The sequence below is a fragment of the Hemitrygon akajei genome, chromosome 2 (genome assembly GCF_048418815.1).
Source record: "Hemitrygon akajei chromosome 2, sHemAka1.3, whole genome shotgun sequence".
NCBI lineage: Eukaryota > Metazoa > Chordata > Chondrichthyes > Myliobatiformes > Dasyatidae > Hemitrygon > Hemitrygon akajei.
Window position 1 is genome coordinate 18,721,877 of NC_133125.1, and position 20,538 is coordinate 18,742,414.

General features: G+C 37.9%; 1 protein-coding gene across 12 annotated transcripts in view; it reads left to right on the top strand.

Annotated features, from left to right (window-relative positions):
• The window catches only part of ppip5k2 (diphosphoinositol pentakisphosphate kinase 2), a 110,813-nt gene that overhangs the window by 29,331 nt on the left and 60,944 nt on the right, over positions 1 to 20,538 (top strand). For all 12 annotated transcript variants that reach the window (XM_073067944.1, XM_073067951.1, XM_073067966.1 and 9 more), the window contains exons 13-20: positions 2,332 to 2,441; positions 3,467 to 3,552; positions 4,189 to 4,314; positions 8,077 to 8,198; positions 9,645 to 9,827; positions 16,767 to 16,908; positions 18,865 to 19,088; positions 19,577 to 19,704. In XM_073067944.1, coding sequence (XP_072924045.1) covers positions 2,332 to 2,441; positions 3,467 to 3,552; positions 4,189 to 4,314; positions 8,077 to 8,198; positions 9,645 to 9,827; positions 16,767 to 16,908; positions 18,865 to 19,088; positions 19,577 to 19,704 — 1,121 coding nt within the window. The remainder of the gene's footprint in view (positions 1 to 2,331; positions 2,442 to 3,466; positions 3,553 to 4,188; positions 4,315 to 8,076; positions 8,199 to 9,644; positions 9,828 to 16,766; positions 16,909 to 18,864; positions 19,089 to 19,576; positions 19,705 to 20,538) is intronic.

Sequence of the window (20,538 nt, forward strand, 5' to 3'; positions counted from 1 at the left end):
CTTAATCAAGCATTGTCTTACTTATTTAATAATTTATCTAATTCTGCCTAAAAAAATATCCAGTTGTTGTCCTTAGAGTAAGAGAGTTTCAAGCATAATCCTTGAGAGAGAAAATGTCACTTCTTTGTCTTAAGTACACAACCGTTAGCTTCATACAGATTAAGCAATATCCTGTGCATTTACATCCTGCCGTTTTATCTGTTTCAATTGAGTCTTTTACTTTGCAAACCTCTAGCAGATATAAACCTGGGTACCCTTTCTTCAAGCAACCCACCCATTTCAGGCATTAGTTAAGTAAACCTTCCGAATACTTTGCAACCTTCCTTAAGGGACTAGTTTTGCACCCTTAGTCCAGATCATGCCAAAATAAAAGCATTATAAAAGCCTTATAAATGCACAGATGTGGTTTAGAACTTGTGCTCCTGCTCTCTTTCTTTGCATGCAGCACACATGTGATCTCTGTTTCCAGCCCTATCCCTCTGGCATGCCCTCTGCCATTTTCTTGAGTTGGAAGGATTTTCGTTTGAGAATGAATGAAAAACCACAATGTTTAAGCAGATACTTTTGTTCAGCAAGTACTAAAGTTCTTGGAAATTGTTACAGCCTTGAGGATTCCATCTCACAGAATGCATAAGTCTAACAAATTTGCAATTAATTAAGGGTGACAGAGTGGTGCTGCTGGTAGAACCACTACCTTCCAGTGCCTGAGATCTGTGTAAAATCCTGATCTCTGGTGCTGACTGTGGACTGGCACGTAGTCCCTGAGACTGCATGGATTTCCTTCCGGCACTCTGGTTTCATCCTACATCCCAAAGGCTTGTAGGTCATTAAGGTAACTGGCCACTGTAAAATTGCCTATAGTGGGTGAGTGAGTGGTCAAATCTGGGTGAAGCTGATTGCAGTGGAAAGAGAATAAAACATGGGATTAATGTAGGATTATTCTAAATGGGTGGTTGATGGTCAACATAGTGTAGACTCGGAGGGCAGGATGATCTGTATCTCTGCTGTGTCTATAAATTTTAAAAAAGGTTGTTTGAACTGGCTGATTAGTGGTTCGTGTATTGCCTTAAACGACAATAGACTTAATACCTAATTGGAAAATACTGCTTGAAGCAGTAGCCCTGCAAGGTAGTTAAAATCAAAATAGGGAAAAGACCATCATCATTTAAATGGAATAAAATGGAGCGTTAATCATATTAGAAGAAATTAAAGATCAATTGTAAATGCTGGAAACCTGAAGTAATATCAGAAAATATTGGAAGCATTCAACAGGCTTTTCCCGGTTCTGCGAAAAGGTCTTTGACCTGAAATGCTAATTCTATTCTCTTTCCACTGATAATACCTAATGTGGAAAGTGATTACTGGGTTTTCTATTTTTATGCCCTTGTTTATAATGTTTCTCTGTAGGTGAATATATAATGTAGAAGCAGGAGAAGGCCTTAAGGCTCTCTTCAGCCTGACCTACCATTCAGTAAGATTGTGACTGATTCTTCACCTCTGTTCATGTTCCTGCCTGTTTTTTTTCATTCATGTTTATTGATTTTCTGTGAGTCCAAGCATCTAAGCTCTGTTTGTACTTAGTGACTGAACACCTGCATCACTGCCTTTAGGATCTTGTATTTTTCAAAAAGATCATCCCATATTTTTCAAATTCCAAAGAGCGAAGGTCCAACTTTTAGCCGTTTGAATCTTGTGTTAGGGCTGTCTTCATTGCTATTCTTTCTGAGATAATAGGTTTAGGAGAAGCCTCTATGCATCCTGTTAGTTTTGGTCAGACACATGTGTTTCAATGAGATCACCTCTGATTATTCAAAACTTTAGTTAAATTGGAGTATTCATGTTCAATTCTTTTTTAACCTAGAAATCATTCCATTGTATTTAATACAGAGATAAAACTACTTGTGTCTCTCTAAGCAAAGCCCTGGAAAATTGTAGCAAGGCATCGCAATTCATTGTTCTACCCCTTGCAAAAAAGGCTAATGTAACACTTTGTTTTGAAATCAGCACTGCCAGATTCCTATCTATACTAACATTTGCTGGTTTCTAAATATTCAAATAAAAGGCTTTGTTATTTTCTTAAAAACAAAAGAACACATTAAACACGCTCCCATAATCTGTCAAGGGCACTTTCCAGGTTCTCTGTAATCCTCAGTGGGCACAATTTTGCCAGTTTTATGTTACCAGTATATAGTTTTGTAATCTAAATCACAGGTTTGGACAGCAAATAATTGAAGGTTTAGCATTATTTGATTTTTGATCCTGTATTTGTACATGTGTAAAGTGCAATGAATCTGAACAAATATTCTGAACATTTGTTTTAATATTTTTCAGGAGGTCTTGGATATTGCAAGGCATCTTTTGGCAGAACTGGATCAGAATAATGACTCGGAAATAGAAGAAAGTAAATCAAAACTTGAGCAACTTAAAACAGTGCTTGAAATGTGAGTGCCAGAGAAATTCTACTCTATGATAATATACATATGAAAAGCAAATAGATATTTGAAAGGAGATGCATCTAGAAATTCTGCTTTTAATCGGCCACTGTTATGATCCTGGTCTCAATTGAAAATGTGTTCGTTTTAGGCTGTGCTTCTCAGGTCAACTACAGATTCATTTTGTCTCTAATTGGGAGTGTGCTGGTGGTACTGATCTTGCATCAGAGGCTTAATTAAAATGTCAAATGATCTTGATGGGCTTTATAATTCACGAAGCCTGCGGAAATCTGTCAAAGGATTCCTCTAACATAGCAAATTGTTCCCATGTAATCTTCTGCTTAGTATCAAATTTTGTCAGATCTTCTGCAAAGTATTTTTGGAAAGCTGCAAAACAGTCCACAGCTTTCTATTAATTTCTCCAAATGTGACATAGATGGAGGCAATTTTGGCCTGCCTGTATGATGATGATAATGATACATTGCACAATCATATGTAGTCATTGTTTTAGGCATGGGCAGTTTCAGACAGTAAGTCAAATTGGGATTTAAAAATTTAAATGGAATTACTAAGAACACACACTTAAATAGTTCACATACATTAAATAAGAGTTGCCTGCTTTACTGATGAAGTCTGTGTTTCAATATTCCTCTCCATTGATTTTAGCACAAATGATCAAGAACAAGCTCCTAATTTATTCATGACTGACCTTCAATCTCCTTTAACCATTTTTACTGCAGGACTCCACCTGCTTCCTGAACAGAAATCTAATGATTTGCCTTGGAAATCCCAATTCATCAATAGCCTCTACTGAGAATTTGCTTTTGTATGAAAGTTATTCTTGACTTCTCTTAGTAGCCTTGTATATGCATATTATGTCTTCTTTGCTCTGGATTCCTCTAACACAGTAAATTATTCCCATGTATTCCTCTGCTTAGTGTCCAATTTTGTCATTCTTCTGCAAAATATTTTTGGAAAATTGCAAAATAATTCACAGCTTTCTATTAATCTTTTTTTAAAATATATATTGACAGGTATGGCCATTTTTCTGGAATAAATCGTAAAGTTCAATTAACATACCTGCCCCTTGGGTGTCCAAAGACTTCAAGTGAAGAAGATGGTAGGCATTCAGACATCATTTTTCTTTGATTCTTGGCTTTCTAAGAATACATTAATTAGCATTGTTTAATATTTTTTGTGAACTTTACACCTATAATGGAACTGTTTGCTCCAGGCAACGCTTCATAATAATGACTAAATATCTTTAATTAACACACTCAGCAAGTCACTGTAAAAAAAATTGCACCCAATTATTTGGGTTGGCAATAATATTAACTGAAAGAATGTAGCTTATAATGCCTTTCCACCGGAGTCTCAAACCATGTCATAGGATTCTATCCTTTATTTTCAGATAGTAGAAGCTTCAAGTTCAGCCTTGGCTAAGGTATCACTTCTGAATCAGAAAGTTGTGAGATCATCCCAAATCAGATAGTCATACACATTATCCAGACTGCTTGGAGTGCTGTGCTGCAGGCAGTTACTATATTTTGAATGAAACCTGTGTGAGGTGGTTTGAATAAAATCATGGTTCTATTTGAAGAGCAGTTGCATGCACTGTGGTACTGTTTATGCTTCATGTTAACTTCATGGATTGTAACGCCTTGTGGATGTCCTGGTGTTGTAAAATGTGGTTTATGATTATAAGTCCTTCATAGTTGGATAAAGTTCTGAATGAATTACTATACATTACCTACAGAAAACAAGAAGGAAGAGCCTTCTCTGCTGCTGGTGTTAAAGTGGGGTGGAGAGTTGACTCCAGCAGGCAGGGTCCAAGCTGAAGAGCTAGGTCGTGCTTTCAGATGTATGTATCCAGGAGGACAAGGTAAAACAAAAAAAAAGATATTTGTTTCCTAATCTCTTCACTAGTAGCTAACTGCCAGTTGTTGGACACTACCACCATGATTTTCAAAATGGTTATTAACTTTCTCCTTTTAAAAAGTAAACATCAATGTTGTGTTTTAAATATGCTTGTTTTGCCCTGCACAATGCAATAATGACTGAAACAAGTGAATTTCAAAATCTAGTAAAAGTTAACTACAATTGGAATCTTGGCATCCTAAATGACAGTGTTTATACTAATACCAAACTTCTTTCAACTGCAAAAGTAACTTATTAGTTGCAAATCATTTTGACATCTTAGCTTTGGGTGGAGTGCCACATTCTTTACTCACTTGGCATGCAAAGCATATTTTAAAATCAGCATTACTGAGCTGAAGAATACTTACTAATAATGATTAGGATTTTACTTCAAAAGACTGGCAGTGTGAGATAACCCTTATAGAAACCATTTTGGTCAATATTGATATTTTCTGACATGATGTAGGAGCTAGTGAGCATTGATATGGTTTGAAAGCTAATGGTGACAGGCAAGATTGGTTTAAGTCCAACCATGGGAACTGTGACAGGCAATAAAAGCCCTAACACCAACTGATAATAGGAGTACCTGGAAGCTTGAAGGTTGGCATGAAACCATGCTTCAGAATGAAATCAAAATTCACAATAATTTCCTGGAGATGAAATCTTAATGAATATTCATCAGTTCAGGCTGCATGTGTGGAAAGAAAAACAAAGTTAATGTGGTTAAAGACTCCTCGTCAGAACTGGGAAAGAGCCAAATGCAGATCATTAGGCTGCAGGGATGATGGGAGAGTGGGATGTCTCTTGTAGAGTGAGACCTCAGTAACCATGGGGATAAGCTGCAAACAGTGTTATCTGGTCAATGAGTTAATGGGAGTAGTTTGGTAGTGAAAGCATAGAATGGAGAATGGAGACTGCAGATGCTGGAATCTGGAGCTCCACAAGGTGTAACACAGGAACTCAGTAGGTCGGGCAACATTATTGAAGGGAAATTGACAGACCACATTGAGACCCTTCATGTGATTCTAGACTGGACATGCAGTTGTACAACGCAGAACAGGAAGACATGCCCAGTAGTTAAAGGTGGTCATGTCCTTCACTTCCAAAGAAAGAAAAAAATAAATGGAGGGAGGGTTGGTTAAAGAACAAAAAAAAGCTGGGCCAATATCATAGCTGGTTGACTGTTGCAGATATAGAAATGTAGTCACCTGAGGTTCAGTACTGAGTCCTGAAGGCAACAATGTACCCAGACTGAAGATGAGAGGTTTCTTAAGCTTGCATTGGGCCTCATTGTAACAGTACAGGAATTGCATACCAACAGGTCAGAATGAAAGCAAGAAGATGAGTTAAAATGGAAGGCAACAGGAAGGTTGGGATTATCCCTCCATATTGAATGCAAGTGTTCTGTAAAGTAGTTCTTAGTCTGTTTTGTTCAGTTTAGAAGATACCACATTGTGAACATGATTCAGAGGACTAGATTGGAATAGTCATCTGTTTGGTCCCCGGGTGGAAGGTAGAGGTGAAAAGACAGATGTGTCATTACCTGTAGTTGCCAGGTAAAATGCTGCAAGGGTGGTGGCTAGTGGGAAGATCTGACCATGGAATCATGAACTGATGGATCCCTGCAAAATGTAGAACAAAGAGGAGGAGGGTAGATGTGTCTGATGGTGGAATCTTTTCAAAGGTGGTGAAAATTGCAGTGATTGATCCATCAAATGCTGAGGCTAGTGGGATGGAAGGTGAGGACCAAACAAGCTCAGTCCTTCTGTCCTGGAGGAGAATGGTCGCATGGAAACCAGCATATTGCGCTCAAAGGCTTTGTTAACAGAGGGAGAAAGGAGGCAACATCCACTTTGCTCTGCATTTTCTAACTCTCTACTTTTTAGTCTATGTTCTTGATTTCGAACCACTCCCATTCAATCATTGACCAGATAATCGCACCTTTACCCTATTTCTGACATCCCTCCTCCCCACCGTCCATTGCAGTTCTAACAAAGGGTCTTTGACCTGTAGTGTTAATTCTGTTTCTCTTCAAACAGATGCAGGCTGTCCTGCTGACTGTGCTCAACATTTCCTGTTTTTATTACAGATTTCCAGCATCTGCAGTTTTGAATTTCTCACAGATTAACTCAATTTGAAATGAACAAATTTGACATCTAACAACATGATCAAGTCATAGCAATTCATTGGTTTAGAATCCCGTTACTCATCTCGGCTACACTGAGAGCAGCTACCGAACCCTTGACTTTAATCATATCAGGTCTAAATCCTGGAATCCCTACTCATCACCATTGTGACAGTACTACAGCGGTTAAGAAGGTAGCTCAACCCTGTCTGCTCAAGGAAGCTTAGGGATTGGCAATTAATACTGGGCTTTTCAATATCCACTTTTCAAATAGTGAATTAAAACAACAGGCAGGAGTGTTCTTTAAAATGTGTGCTTATGGAGCCATCCAGAGGCTAGATTATGTAATGGACTTGCAACTATTGACACCTAGTTGTCAAACATCACAAATAAGAATTGTGCACAAAAGTGCAGCGTTACAGAATGCTTGCGGTACAGAGGAAGACACTTGGCCTGTCAAATCTACGTGGACATTTTAGGGTAGTCCAGCTGATTCATCGCCACATTCTCTCGGCAAAGTGCTACACATTGTTTCCTTTTAGAGACTTATACAGCAGCCTTTAGAATACTGCTTCCATTATTATCCTGGCAGTGCATTTCAGACCTCAACTGCTCACTGTATAAGAAAAGATTATCCCCATGTTACTTTTGGCTCTGTGACTACTAGTTCTTGATCCCTCCACCAAAGGGAACAGTTAAGGAACATAAGGGGTAGGAGCATACACTGACCATTCAGCTCCTTGAGCCTGCTCGACCATTCAACAAGATTATGGCTGCTCTTCTTTCTAACCTATTCTTTAAAATGTGTGCGTATGGAGCCATCCAGAGGCTAGATTATGGAAAGATTTGCAGCTATTCTGTAGGTGACTGAAACATGACACCTAGTTGTCAAGCATCACAAATAGGAATTGTGTACAAAAATTCTGACCTATTTCGATATCCCTTAATTGCTGTGATATTCCAAACTCTGTCACAATCACGAGGAAATCTGCAGATGCTGGAAATTCAAACAACACACACAAAATGCTGGTGGAACACAGCAGGCCAGGCAGCATCTATAAGGAGAAGCACTGTTGACGTTTCGGGCTGAGACCCTTCGTCAGGACTATCACAATCTATTACAATCAGTTTTGAATGAAATTGATCTTTGAGCCTCCAGAGCCCTCTTGAGGTGAAAATTGAAATAGGCATTACTAAATAAAATCAACATTCTGAAAGCAAGAATTTTATGTCACCCTAATGTGAATGCTGATTAAGGAAGTCCAATTCTTATCTTATTGTGTTATACACACAGGGCTTGCTAATTTAAATTGTCATAAAATCACTATGATACATGCTGAGGCCATTTAACTCTAATCAATCAACTCATCTTCTCACCTGTAGCCCTGCAAGTTTATTTCTTTAAAGCCTCTTTCCAACTTCCTTTCGAAATCAATGATTGAGTCCACTTCCACCAACTTCAGAGGCCTAGATCTAATAGTATTCATCTGCTGGATCTTTAGTTCTGCTGTTATACTTGTTATATTTGGAAAAGTTTATTACTTTGTACTTGTAATTCCTTCCAGCTTGCTTTCTGCATTTGTACATTAAATGTTATTTCAGGAGATTATGCAGGATTTCCAGGCTGTGGTTTGCTCCGATTGCATAGTACGTATCGTCATGATTTGAAGATCTATGCTTCAGATGAAGGGAGAGTTCAGATGACAGCGGCAGCATTTGCTAAGGTTTGAGAAACCAAAAATATTGTGCTTATACTGCGCATAAAATGTTAAAGCTGTGTTGCTGGTTAACACTGGAATCTTAATTTTTGGATTAATTCTGTTTGAAAAGCTCCAAGGATGGAATTTTTCTCAAGATATATTCTTGTAATGAATCGCATTCACTAACTTGACGTGCTAATAGTGTTACTGTCACAAACCCATCAAGTAAACAGCTTTGTATGCCAATCATTTTCAATCGTTGCATTTTATTTATATCCATATAGATGACAATACAAGATTCTCTTGATGAGTACTGATCTAATGGACTGTTAAGCAATTATAGATCATTGATCTGGAAAACAATTGTTTTCTTCCCTTTCATTCACTAACCTCCACCTTCTTACTCAGCATCCAAATATTTCAGTGGGTTAAATTATAAGTGGTAGGTTCATTATGAAGTTAGGTTCTAATGCAGTTCTAAATGAAGCAATGGAGACTCTTGAAGTTTCTATTCTCTGTAATTCAAAACTAATTAAGGACTATGTTCGGCTTCAAATAATTTTGCACTGATATTATGGCATTGTAACTTCATATAAGTATGAAAATATGTCACTTCAACTGTTTAGTTGTAGAAGTAAAAAAATATTTTAGGACTTATTAAATCTTCCAATTTGAATCTGAGAGGTTTTTCCCAATTTTATTGAAATGAAGTTCAGTTTTACATTAATCTTTCCCACTTCCTTTTTAAGAACTCACTAACTCTCTTCCACAGAAAATATGTTTTCTCAAGAAGTCTCTTCCTTTGTTGTTTAAATTTGAGAAGTTCCAGTTATACAATATTTCTAACTTTTCTTTTGAAACTCATTATAAACATTGTGGATTTGATTGCCTGTCAATAAAATCTGTATGCAACGAAAAAGTATTTTTAAAATAAATAAGTGATCACAATGCAATATTATAGACATTGCATGTATTGGTTTAAAGTGCATTACCATCCAAGAGAGTTAGGTTGTAGATCCTATTGAGAATAAAATTTGATTGACAAGTTTAGTCTTTCAAATTTACATTGGGTCTTCTATGTTAAATGAAGTGAGTTTATAATTTGGCAACATTTGTGTTGGACACTAGGTTTTGAAATATTCACAGGATAAGATTTTAATGAACTGATTAAATATTTAGCAATATCTATCATGCTGGCAATATTAGTGATCAATTACTTAGGCAATAAATATTTCAGCTTTTGGCTTGATGTAACATGCTTTGTGTGTTCTCAGAGCACACTATTGGGTTGACTTTGATCAGAAAGCATGCAAATTTGGAAAGCCTAGATATGTGAAATTTAGTTAACAGAAGAGATTCTGGCTAGAAGTGATTTAAGATGTGGACTATCTGATACACAACAAATGGAATGCATCTTACTTTTGTGTAAAATGATAATGTCTAAAATTGGTGTTGACTATTTGTAAATAGGGATTGCTTGCGCTGGAAGGGGAGCTAACCCCAATTCTTGTACAGATGGTTAAAAGTGCTAACATGAATGGCTTGTTAGACAGTGACAGTGATTCCCTGAGTAGTTGTCAGCAGCGTGTTAAAGCTCGGCTTCATGAAATTCTTCAGAAAGACCGAGACTTCACTGTTGAAGATTATGAAAAGGTATGTGATTGACATCTTATTTCCATTTTCTCATTTAATTATATGACAAGAACTATACTTAATTATATTCTTGATCATCAAGATAACTTAAGGCATATAGATACCATCTTTCCACAACAAAATTTTGTTTAATGTGAATAAACTGAAATGTGTATGCAGTTCCTGGAAGTATAACAATATTTCTTCATATCAGCACAACTCTTTACATTCATGCAGTGGTGAAATGTAAAGAAAATACCAAAGCCTTTCACAAAAATCAAAAATGTGGATTCTATAATAAGGTTTTTGGGTGTACCTAAAAACTTTGTAAGATTTCATTTTAAGGTTGGGATAAGAAGAGAGAGTTGTTATTAAGTGTAAATATAAAGGTAATTAGAAGAAAAGGGGTGGAAAAGTTGATGGAGAAGATCCTCAGAGGCAGGATTTATGAACATTTGGAGAGGCACAATATGATTAGGATTAGACAGCATGGCTTTGTCAAAGGCAGGTCATGCCTTACAAGCCTGATTGAATTTTTTGAGGTTGTGACTAAACACATTGATGAAGGTAGAGCAGTAGATGTTGTGTATGTGGATTTCAGCAAGACATTTGATAAGGTACCCCATGCAAGGGTTATTGAGAAAGTAAGGAGGCATGGGATCCAAGGGGACATTGCTTTGTGGATCCAGAACTGGTTTGCTCACAGAAGGCAAAGGGTGGTTGTAGACGGGTCATATTCTGCATGGAAGTTGGTGACCAGTGGTGTGCCTCAGGGATCTGTTCTGAGACTCCTACTCTTTGTGATTTTTATAAATGACCTGGATGAGGAAGTGGAAGGATGGGTTAGTAAATTTGCTGATGACACAGACGTTGGGGGTGTTGTGTACAGTATTGAGGGCTGTCAGAGGTTACAGCGGGACATTGATAGGATGCAAAACTGGGCTGAGAAGTGGCAGATGGAGTTCAACCCAGGTAAGTGTGAGGTGGTTAATTTTGGTAGATCAAATATGATGGCAGAATATGGTATTAATGGTAAGACTCTTGGCAGTGTGGAGGATCAGAGGGATCTTGGGGTCCGAGTCCATACGACACTCAAAGCTGCTGTGCAGATTGACTCTGCATTGGTGCATTGGCTTTCATCAATCGTGGAATTGAATTTAGGAGCTGAGAGGTAATGTTGCAGCTATATAGGACCCTGGTCGGACCCCACCTGGAGTAATGTGCTCAATTCTGGTCACCTCACTGCAGGAAGGATGTGGAAACTAAAAAGGGTGCAGAGGAGATTTACAAGGATGTTGCCTGGATTGGGGAGCATGCCTATGAGAATAGGTTGAGGGAACTCGGCCTTTTCTCCCTGGAGCAATGGAGGATGAGAGGTGACCTGATTAAGGTGTATAAGATGATGAGAGGCATTGATTGTGTGGATAATCAGAGGCTTTTTCCCAGGGCTGAAATGGCTAACACAAGAGGGCACATTTTTTAGGTGCTTGGAAGTAGGTACAGAGGAGATGTCAGGGCTAAGTTTTTTACGCAAAGAATGGTGAGTGTGAATGTGGTGGAGGTGGATATGATAGGGTCTTTTAAGAGATTCCTGGATAAGTACATGTGGCTTAGGAAAGCTATGGGTAACCCTAGGTAGTTTCTAAGGTAAGGACATGTTCGGCATAGCTTTGTGGGCCGAAGGGCCTGTATTGTGGTTTTCTATGTTTTTAAGTTGAAGTGTCCAGTGAAATAATTCCAGAGATTCAGGCAAGCGCACATTTGGAATGCAAGAGCAAAAAAAGAAGCTATTCCTCTAGCTGTTCTTACTGTTCTTGCATATCCAAACCAACTGACAGATAGATAGACAACGACTGACCATGCCTGAGGATTGTGGTGAGAATAAAGAGGGACAGTGTATTACAACTTTCAAATGTTGCTGTCCCTTTCTCCTTGTTCATATAGTTTTGTATTAACATGTTTCTGACAATGACATACTGAGTTTTCAGAGTAAACACTGAGTATCAGATCAAACTGATTTTTTTAATATCCTTTGATGTTAATTTAAAATTTTGCTATAATTGTTACTTTAAAATTCATGCACATTTTTGGTATTCTGCTCGTCCTTTCACATGGTCCCATCTTTTTCACATTGTGATTGCAAATTAATTTGGTACTTTTTTATATTTTTGCATTGCTTCTCTGAATTGCAAAGTTAAAATTCATAAACGGTAGCATTTATTAGTTTTAGTACTTGTGCCTTTTGAACTTTGCATATATTGAAGAAGAAAGCAACAATTTCCACTGGAGTCTTTGTAGAAAGGTAGGAAAGAGAACAGAGTAGATTTACAAAAATGTTGCCGGGAATTGAGGGCTTGAGTTAGAATGAATGTTTGGGTAGATTAGGACTTTATTCCTTAGAATGTAGGATACCTTATGGAAGTGTATAAAATCATAAGCACACACAGTCTTCTCGGGAAGAGAACCAAAAACTAGAATGTGTAGGTTGAACATGAGAAGGGAAAGATATAAAAGGGACCAGAGGGTAACTTCACACAACGGGTGGTGTATACATAGAATGAGTTGCCAGAGAGAGTAGCTGAGGTGAGTACAATAGCTACATTTAGAAGGTATGGAGTATTTGGATGGGAGTAGCTTAGTGGCCAAATGTAGGCAAATGGACTAGCTTGACTGGCATAGACAAGTTGGGCTGGAAGGCCTGTTTCCATGTTGTACTTCTCTTTAATTCAATGTCCTAAAGTGTTGAACTTCATACAATTGCAAATAATCAGAATCAGGTTTATTATCACCAGCATGTGACATGAAATTTGTTAACTTCGCAGCAGCAGTTCAATGCAATACATAATCTAGCAGAGAGAGAAAAAAAATAAAATAAAATAAAACATAATAAACAAGTAAATCAGTTATGTATATTGAATAGATTTTTTAACATATGCAAAAACAGAAATGCTGTATATTTAAAAAAATTGAGGTAGTGTCCAAAGCTTCAATGTCCATTTAGGAATCGGATGGCAGAGGGGAAGAAGCTGTTCCTGAATCGCTGAGTGTGTGCCTTCAGGCTTCTGTATGTCTTACCTGATGGTAACACTGAGAGAAGGGCATGCCCTGGGTGCTGGAGGTCCTTAATAATGGATGCCGCCTTTCTGAGACACCGCTCCCTAAAGACATCCTGGATACTTTGTAGGCTAGTGCCCAAGATGGAGCTGATTAGATTTACAACCTTCTGCAGCTTCTTTCGGTCCTGTGCAGTAGCACCTCCATACCAGACAGTGATGCAACCTGGCAGAATGCTCTCCATGGTACAACTATGGAAGTTTTTGAGTGTATCTGTTGACATGCCAAATCTCTTCAAACTCAATATTAAGTAATTGATCTAATTTGAAATGGGAAAGACAAAGGCTTAACTGAACATAGGAAGGTAAATACTAGAGGATATGTCACTGAAGATATCAGAAGTTTATTGATGTCATGCCTATTTTGCAATTATATTATGGGTGGGTTTTTTTTTCTGTGATGGGCAGCGTTTGAAAGCCTTTGCTGGAACTGTAAATATACTGATTCAATTCTTATGGATAGTCTACAGACATCTACCCAAGATAGTTGCAGGATACCAAGGATAATGTTGCTGCTTTTCTGGAAATTGACAGTAAACTGAAATTTAGCCCTGATTTCCAATTTTGACCCCTTTGACTTCATCCCACATATATAACGTAAAGGGAATCGGTCCCAACACAGATCCCTGTGGAACACCACTAGTCACCAGCAGCCAGCCAGAAAAGGCTCTCTTTGTTCTTGAAAGATCACTACTGTTGTCTCCACGATCTCTTCAGCCACCTCTTTCAGAACTCTGAGATGTATACTAGCTGGTCCAGGTGGCTTATCTACCTTCATACTTTTTCAATTACCCAAGAACCTTCTCTCTACTTATGGTAACTTCACTCACTTCATGACTCCCAACACCTGGAACTTCCACCATACTGCTAGTGTCTTCCACCGTGAAGATTGATGCAAAATACTTATCAGTTTGTCCGCCATTTCATTGTCCCCCCCCCCCATAACTACCTCTCCAGCATCGTTTTCCAGTAGTCCAATATCCACTTTCACCTCTCTTTTACACTTAAGAAACTTTTGGTATCCTCTTCAATATTATTGGTTAGCTCACTTGTATTCCATCTTTATCTTCATAATGACTTTTTTAGTTGCCTTGTATTGGTTTTTTTTAAAGCTTCCCAATCCTCTGTTTCCCACTAATTTTTGCTCTATTATATGCCCTCCCTTTGGCTTTTATGCTGGCTTTGACTTCTCTTGTTAGCCACAGTTGTGTTATCTTTCCTTTATAATACCTCTTCCTCTTTGGGATATATATAGATAGATATAGATATATCTATATATCCTGTGCCTTCTGAACTGCTTCCAGAAATTCCAGCCATTGTTGCTCTGCTGTCACCCCTGCTAGTGTTCTATTCTAATTAATTCCAGCCAACTTCCCTCTCATGCTGCTGTAATTCTCTTTACTCCACTGTAATACTGATACATCTGACTTCAGCTTCTCCTTTGCAAATTTCAGGGTGAATTTGATTTTATTATGATCACTTGCCACTAAGGATTATTTTACCTTAAGGTATCTAATCAATTCTGCTTTATTGAGCAATGTCCGATCCAGAATATCAGATCCTCTTATGGGCTCAACCACAAGCTGCTCTAAAAAAACACTTCGTAGACACTCTAAAAATGATCCCTCCTGGAACCCAGTACCAAGCTGATTTTCCCCAGCTACCTGTATATCATAACAATTAGAATCTGGTTTAGGCAGTTTTTCTAATGGGGCTTATCAATTCCAGTCAAGGTCCCAAAGTATTCTGATTAGCTGCACTGATAAGTTCTGCAAATAGACATTATTTTTCAACTGTAAGCATCTCTTAAATATCTAAAAACAGTCAAATCTAGCTTCCTTCATCCTCTATTTTAGTTTTGCTGGCAATAGTGGCTTCAGATGCCTAAACTAATTTGTAGAATTTCCCTTTATAACTATTCCCACAGCTTCCCTTTAATATATTCATAGGGGCCTACCTCTTTGACCAAGCACTGACCTGATATTGGCTTTCTGCCACACCAAATTTTTGTATAATGCTGCCTATATGAAGCATCTGAAGATATTTTACTATGGTAGAGATGCAATATATTCATGAAGTTGTTCTTATCTGAATGCATTCTTAATTTAAGACTTCAGACTCCTCTTGGTAGATTTCCAATCAAGGGCAAATCTGGAACAGGCAAGAAAACCTCAATCACTCCTTCCTTTCATTGTCGAATGCTCCATGCAGCCACCAAACAAAAGCTGCAAATTGCTTCTGTTCTTTTTTTGGCAGTATGTGAGGAGCCTGTAGTCTTTGCACTCATTTGGCATCTCCTTAGAACTCACAAGGCTCCTGATTAATTTGTCATTAATAGCTTGTATGATCTGTTTACTTCTGCACAGATAAACATGTGGCATTTTGTTAGCTTTTTTTTGTTTTGCCAAAGAGATCCATCTGGAGAATCAGATTTCAGATAATGATTAAATGCCAGGAAGCAGTTAAAGATGAAAGAAACTGTTACTAGTATGGGCATTTGTCGTATGAACAAAGTTTTAAAGGTATGCTTATATGCACTAAAGTAAGAAAAGTGAGTCATGGTGATTTAAACAAGGGATCCCAAGTGATCTTGGCAAGATGGATGTCGAGTGAATGTTCCCTTTTGCAGGAGATTTTAGAACTGAGGAGTTGCCTGCTTAAAACGGAGATGATGAATTTTCTCCTTGGAGTAGTGCACATCATTGAAACTCCCTTAAGGAGCACTGTAGACTGAGTCTTTTAAACATTTTAGATTGATAGGCAAGGAGGTGAATGTTTACTGTCAGAAAGCAGGATTGTGATGTTGAGATTAGCCATTTAGGGCATCATGGTAAAGTAGTGCTTTACAGTGCCGTTGATTGGAATAATGGGGTTCAGTTCCCACCACTGTTTTGAAGTCAGTGAGTTCTCCCCATGACTGCATGAGTTTCTTCCAGATGCTCCAGTTTCCACCTTAATCCTTCCAAATTCTAAAGGTGTATGGCTTAGGGTCAGTAAGTTGTTTTGTCAGTGCCCAAAGCATGGTGACACTTATGGGCTGTCCTCAGCACATCCCCAGATTGTGTTGGTAGTTAACACAAATAATTCATTGCACTGTATGTGTCAATCTATATGTAATAAATAAAGCAAATCTTTAATCAGGTCAGCAATTACTTTAAATAAGAGTGATCTACTACTGATCTTCCGATTTGTATTTTTACAAGAATTAGATCTAAATGGATATGAAGGATTTGCCCTACAACATTGCCTAAAAAGCTACTATTGATTTCTGGAGTCTTTGGCACCTTTACGCTTATTTCATCCTTAAGCCTTAATGTGGTTACCCTGGATTTTCTTGGGGAAAAATGTTTTGTCTGGATTTCTGATTGTTACTTACAGACTTGGTGTTCCTCTCATTACCAGAATACAAACTGGGGGACACAGGTGTGAAAGCAGTCCCGGTTTAGACTATTATAAAATTCACAATTTGCTATGGGCTTGATTTTCACTTTACTTCCATGTGGTAATCATGTATCAAGAAAAGTTGTCATTTTACTTTGATGTAGTTTTCCAGGTGCAAGTCTCCAAGACATATCCTTTGAAAGCTAGCAAGCACAAGTTCTTTTCAGAGGACACAAGGAGTCAACGTTATCATGTTTTCTGCACACCTGTAATAGTAGAATGATAACTCTGAGTGTCAATCATTAGAAAGAACTGCTTTCTGATTTATATTCTGTTTATTTTGCACTTTTTTTCCTCTCATTATCCTTTTCCCTTTTTTCCACTCTTCAGTAATTTTGTCAGAAGTTAGTGATTTTAACTTTGAACTATTAGGTGTATTATAATACTTTAATACTTACTTTTTCAGCTTGCTCCAACTAAAAACAGTTCTATAATTAAGTCAATGCAGTTTATCAAAAATCCTGTTAAAACCTGTGATAAGGTCTACACCTTGATTCAGAGCCTGACATCCCAAATTAGGCAGAGGATGGAAGATCCTAAATCAGCTGGTAAGATATTTCATTTACATGCAGTCAACAACGAAGAGGATGATAAAATGGAATCAAAATGATGTTAAAAAGCATTAGCAAAGCAAATTAAGTGTTTGAGTAATAACAAGAGCGCAGCATCTGTAATAACTCATTTGAAAATGTACCACTTTGTAGATTAATGACAAAAATACTGGTTAGGTATCGCTATTATAACTCCAGTGATCCGGGTTTAGTTCTGCCGCTAGCTGTAAAGAGTTTGTACATTCTCCCTGTGACTGTGTGGGTTTCCTCTGGGTACTCCGATTTCCTCCAGCATTCCAAAGGTTTTAGGATTAGTCATGTGACTGGCTGCACAGCCTTGTTGGGTTGGAATGAACTGTTAATAAGGAGCTGAATGGCTAAAAACGTTGAGAGAGCGTGAGTAAAGAGTAATTATCCAGAACAGAGGAGCATGGAAATGAGTTCAAAGACAAAATAATGCCAATATGGGAAAACCAGTAATGCTGGAAAACGTGTGCATCACACAGGTCATGTCGATGACATTTCTAAAATCTTCCATCTCTGACTAAATAAACAGAGAATGAATGGGAGAATCTCTGATGGAGAGGTTAACTGATCCGAGTAGTGGTAAAGTTATACGTGGAGGAGGCATAAATAAGAGTTGAACAAAATCGGAAATGAAAGTGAAATGGCATTTAGTTAGTGGTGTGGGGGCTAGTTTTGGATGGGTGACTTGGAAAATGTAAGTTACAAGATTGCAATAAACGATGGTTTAAAATTGAATTCAGTGTACAGTCCTGAAGGCTGTATTCTGCCATTTGGAAGTTGAAATGTAGTTCCTCGGGCTTACATTGTGCTTCAATTAAACAATGGAAGAGGCTGAAATGGGAACATGCAATATTTAGCAGTTAATGAAAAAGAACGATGGGTATAGGAAAATTAAAATAAAAACAAAGTGCAGATCAGACAGCAGCTGTGGAAAGAGACAAAGGATTTTGACCTGAAGTGTTCACTCTCTTTCACTTCCCACAGATGCCAGCATTTTGGTTAATTTTTGGGATTGCCAATCTTGGAAATGGTAAAAAGCACCATTTTAAAAATGGTGTAGAAAATGTAAAAAATGCATTGGTTTACTCCTGTCCTTAAAGAAAAAAAATGTCTGCCATCCTTGCCTTATCTGGATTGTGTGTGATTTCAGACTTTCTGATGAGATTGACTCTTAACTATTTCTTCAGCTTGTGGGCATTTAAGGATGGAGAATAAATGTTGCCACTGTCAGTGAATGAGGTCTCTGTCGGTCAGGGTCAACCGAGGATGTTGCATCCTAGCTGTCTAGACACCAAGCCTGGACAGTACAATGTGGAGAGCAAGCTGTTGCCCATGTAGCAAGCTCCCCCTCTCCACACATCTGATGAAACCAAAGGAACGGCAGAGACAGATACAGTTTGCTACCAGCAGCTTTGTAGAAGATGCCAGTCCAGTGTTGAACTCAGCATAGGAGTGCCTTAGGGACTCCAGCTCTAGATTTTCCCTCTGGGTTTATTCCTGAAGTCTTCCCCATGAGTGGGTAAAACTGAAAGGCAGTGGAGGTTTGACATCAGAATTTTCCTTCTAGATGGCTGACGAGCCCCATCTGCCCAAAGCAACTGGTTTTAAGGCACCAGTAACCTGCCTTTGTCCCTTCTCCTGTCAGTAGAAACAGTTCTGCAAGGCTTAGTAGCTCAGCCACATGTGAAGGCCAGAAGCTACACTTGGTTGTCAGAGGCTGTTTGAGATGCATGCCACAGGGAGCAGTTTATAGGCAGTGGGAGCTTGTCCCCATTACCATCCCCAGCTATAATAACCTTAAGGAAACACTGTCAGTACATCTAATCAATGTTCATATTCACTGTTCTCAAAATTCATTAATAATGCTTTTTTCTTTTCATCTTTGAACATTAAACAATGGAGTAAATGTTTTCTTTGCAATTACAGATATTCAGCTTTATCATAGTGAATCGCTTGAACTGATGCTTAGACGATGGGCTAAATTAGAAAAGGATGTCAAAATGAAGAATGGTCGATATGATATTAGTAAAATTCCTGATATCTATGACTGCATAAAATATGATGTTCAGCACAATAGTTCCTTAAAACTGAATGATACAATGGAACTGTATCAGTTATCAAAATCACTGGCTGACATCGTCATACCTCAGGTAATTAGCAACTTTTTACTGATAGGGTTATTTTGTTACTTTGTTATGTTCTTTGTAATAACAAAATGTTATTTTGTTAACATTTATTTCCCCTCGTTTGCTGCTTTTCTCTCCCATGGGTTACTGTATATTCTAAATTTGTCATTTTTCATGATAAGAATTTAGTGAGGTAATTCTTTTAAATACAGTCCAAATAGGGAAAGCAATTTTGATGCCACATCTTTGAAAACAGATGTAAAATAAATGGTTAATGGATAAAACTCTCATGTCTTTATCCAGTGCAATTAGAGTGCTCATAGGATGTGTCTGAAGTACCTTTTGAAACACGAAGATGGCACTGCTGGCTGGCTACCATCTGGCAAATTTTAGGTTTCTTGAAATGTACGTGACAGATTTTGTATTAGCAGACTTGTTCAATTTTGAATTAACAACACTTCTTAAAAAGGCTCTTAGGTTTTTTTTAGTGATGATTAATATCTGTTTTTCAGGAATACGGTATTAACAAGGATGAGAAATTGGATATTGCCAAAGGGTATTGTACTCCTTTGATTAGAAAAATTCGTTCCGACCTACAGAGAACGCAGGATGATGACACAGTCAACAAGCTCCATCCACTGTAAGAGCTTCTTTACAATAAACCATTAATGAAATTCTAAATCTTTTAGAAAATACCAATTTTTCAAATCCTTTCCACATGAGTATTATCAGAAAACCAGCACTTTGTTAATAGACATGTCATGTTGATATTGGATTCTTTTGCTGTTCAAATGATTGAACTTGGCTTCACAATTCATTTTAACTAATTGGCTAATTGAGATGCAGGAAGATAGCTGATGGTTTAGATTTTAAGGGGGATATTCTCTGAAATATTTAGGCCAGAGCTTTATTTGACAGGCCAGTGCTGGAGAATTGTAAAGTATTTGCATTTCCAGTGACAGAGGGGGGCAAGTTTATCAAACAATTTAAATGCATCAGTGATTAGGAGATAAACCTTAAATTATTTGGGAACAGGGTTAATGAGAAATGAGATGGTCCTAAGAAGGTAAAGCTTTGGATGAGCTGAAATTTATGAAATGGAATGATTGGTAGACAGTGTTGGAAAAAGGCATTATAAAAGTCACAAGGCAAGAACATTTAGTCCTATGTGAGCTGAGGGATAATACTACAGAGGTTGGATTTACTAATTCTGGAATGCTTGATGTAAGAAGCTTAAGTCAAGTTCCAAGTGGAAATGAGTGGAAATATTGGACATGTTCTATAGATCATAAGACATTGGAGCAGATTTAGGCTATTTGGCTCATCGAGTCTGCTCTGCCATTCTATCAAGGCTGACCTTTCAATCCCCTTCTCCACTCTTCTCCCTGTAACCTTTGATGCCTGACTAATCAAGAACATAGCAACCACTGCTTTAAATATAATCAATGACTTGGCCTCCACAGCCATCCGTCGC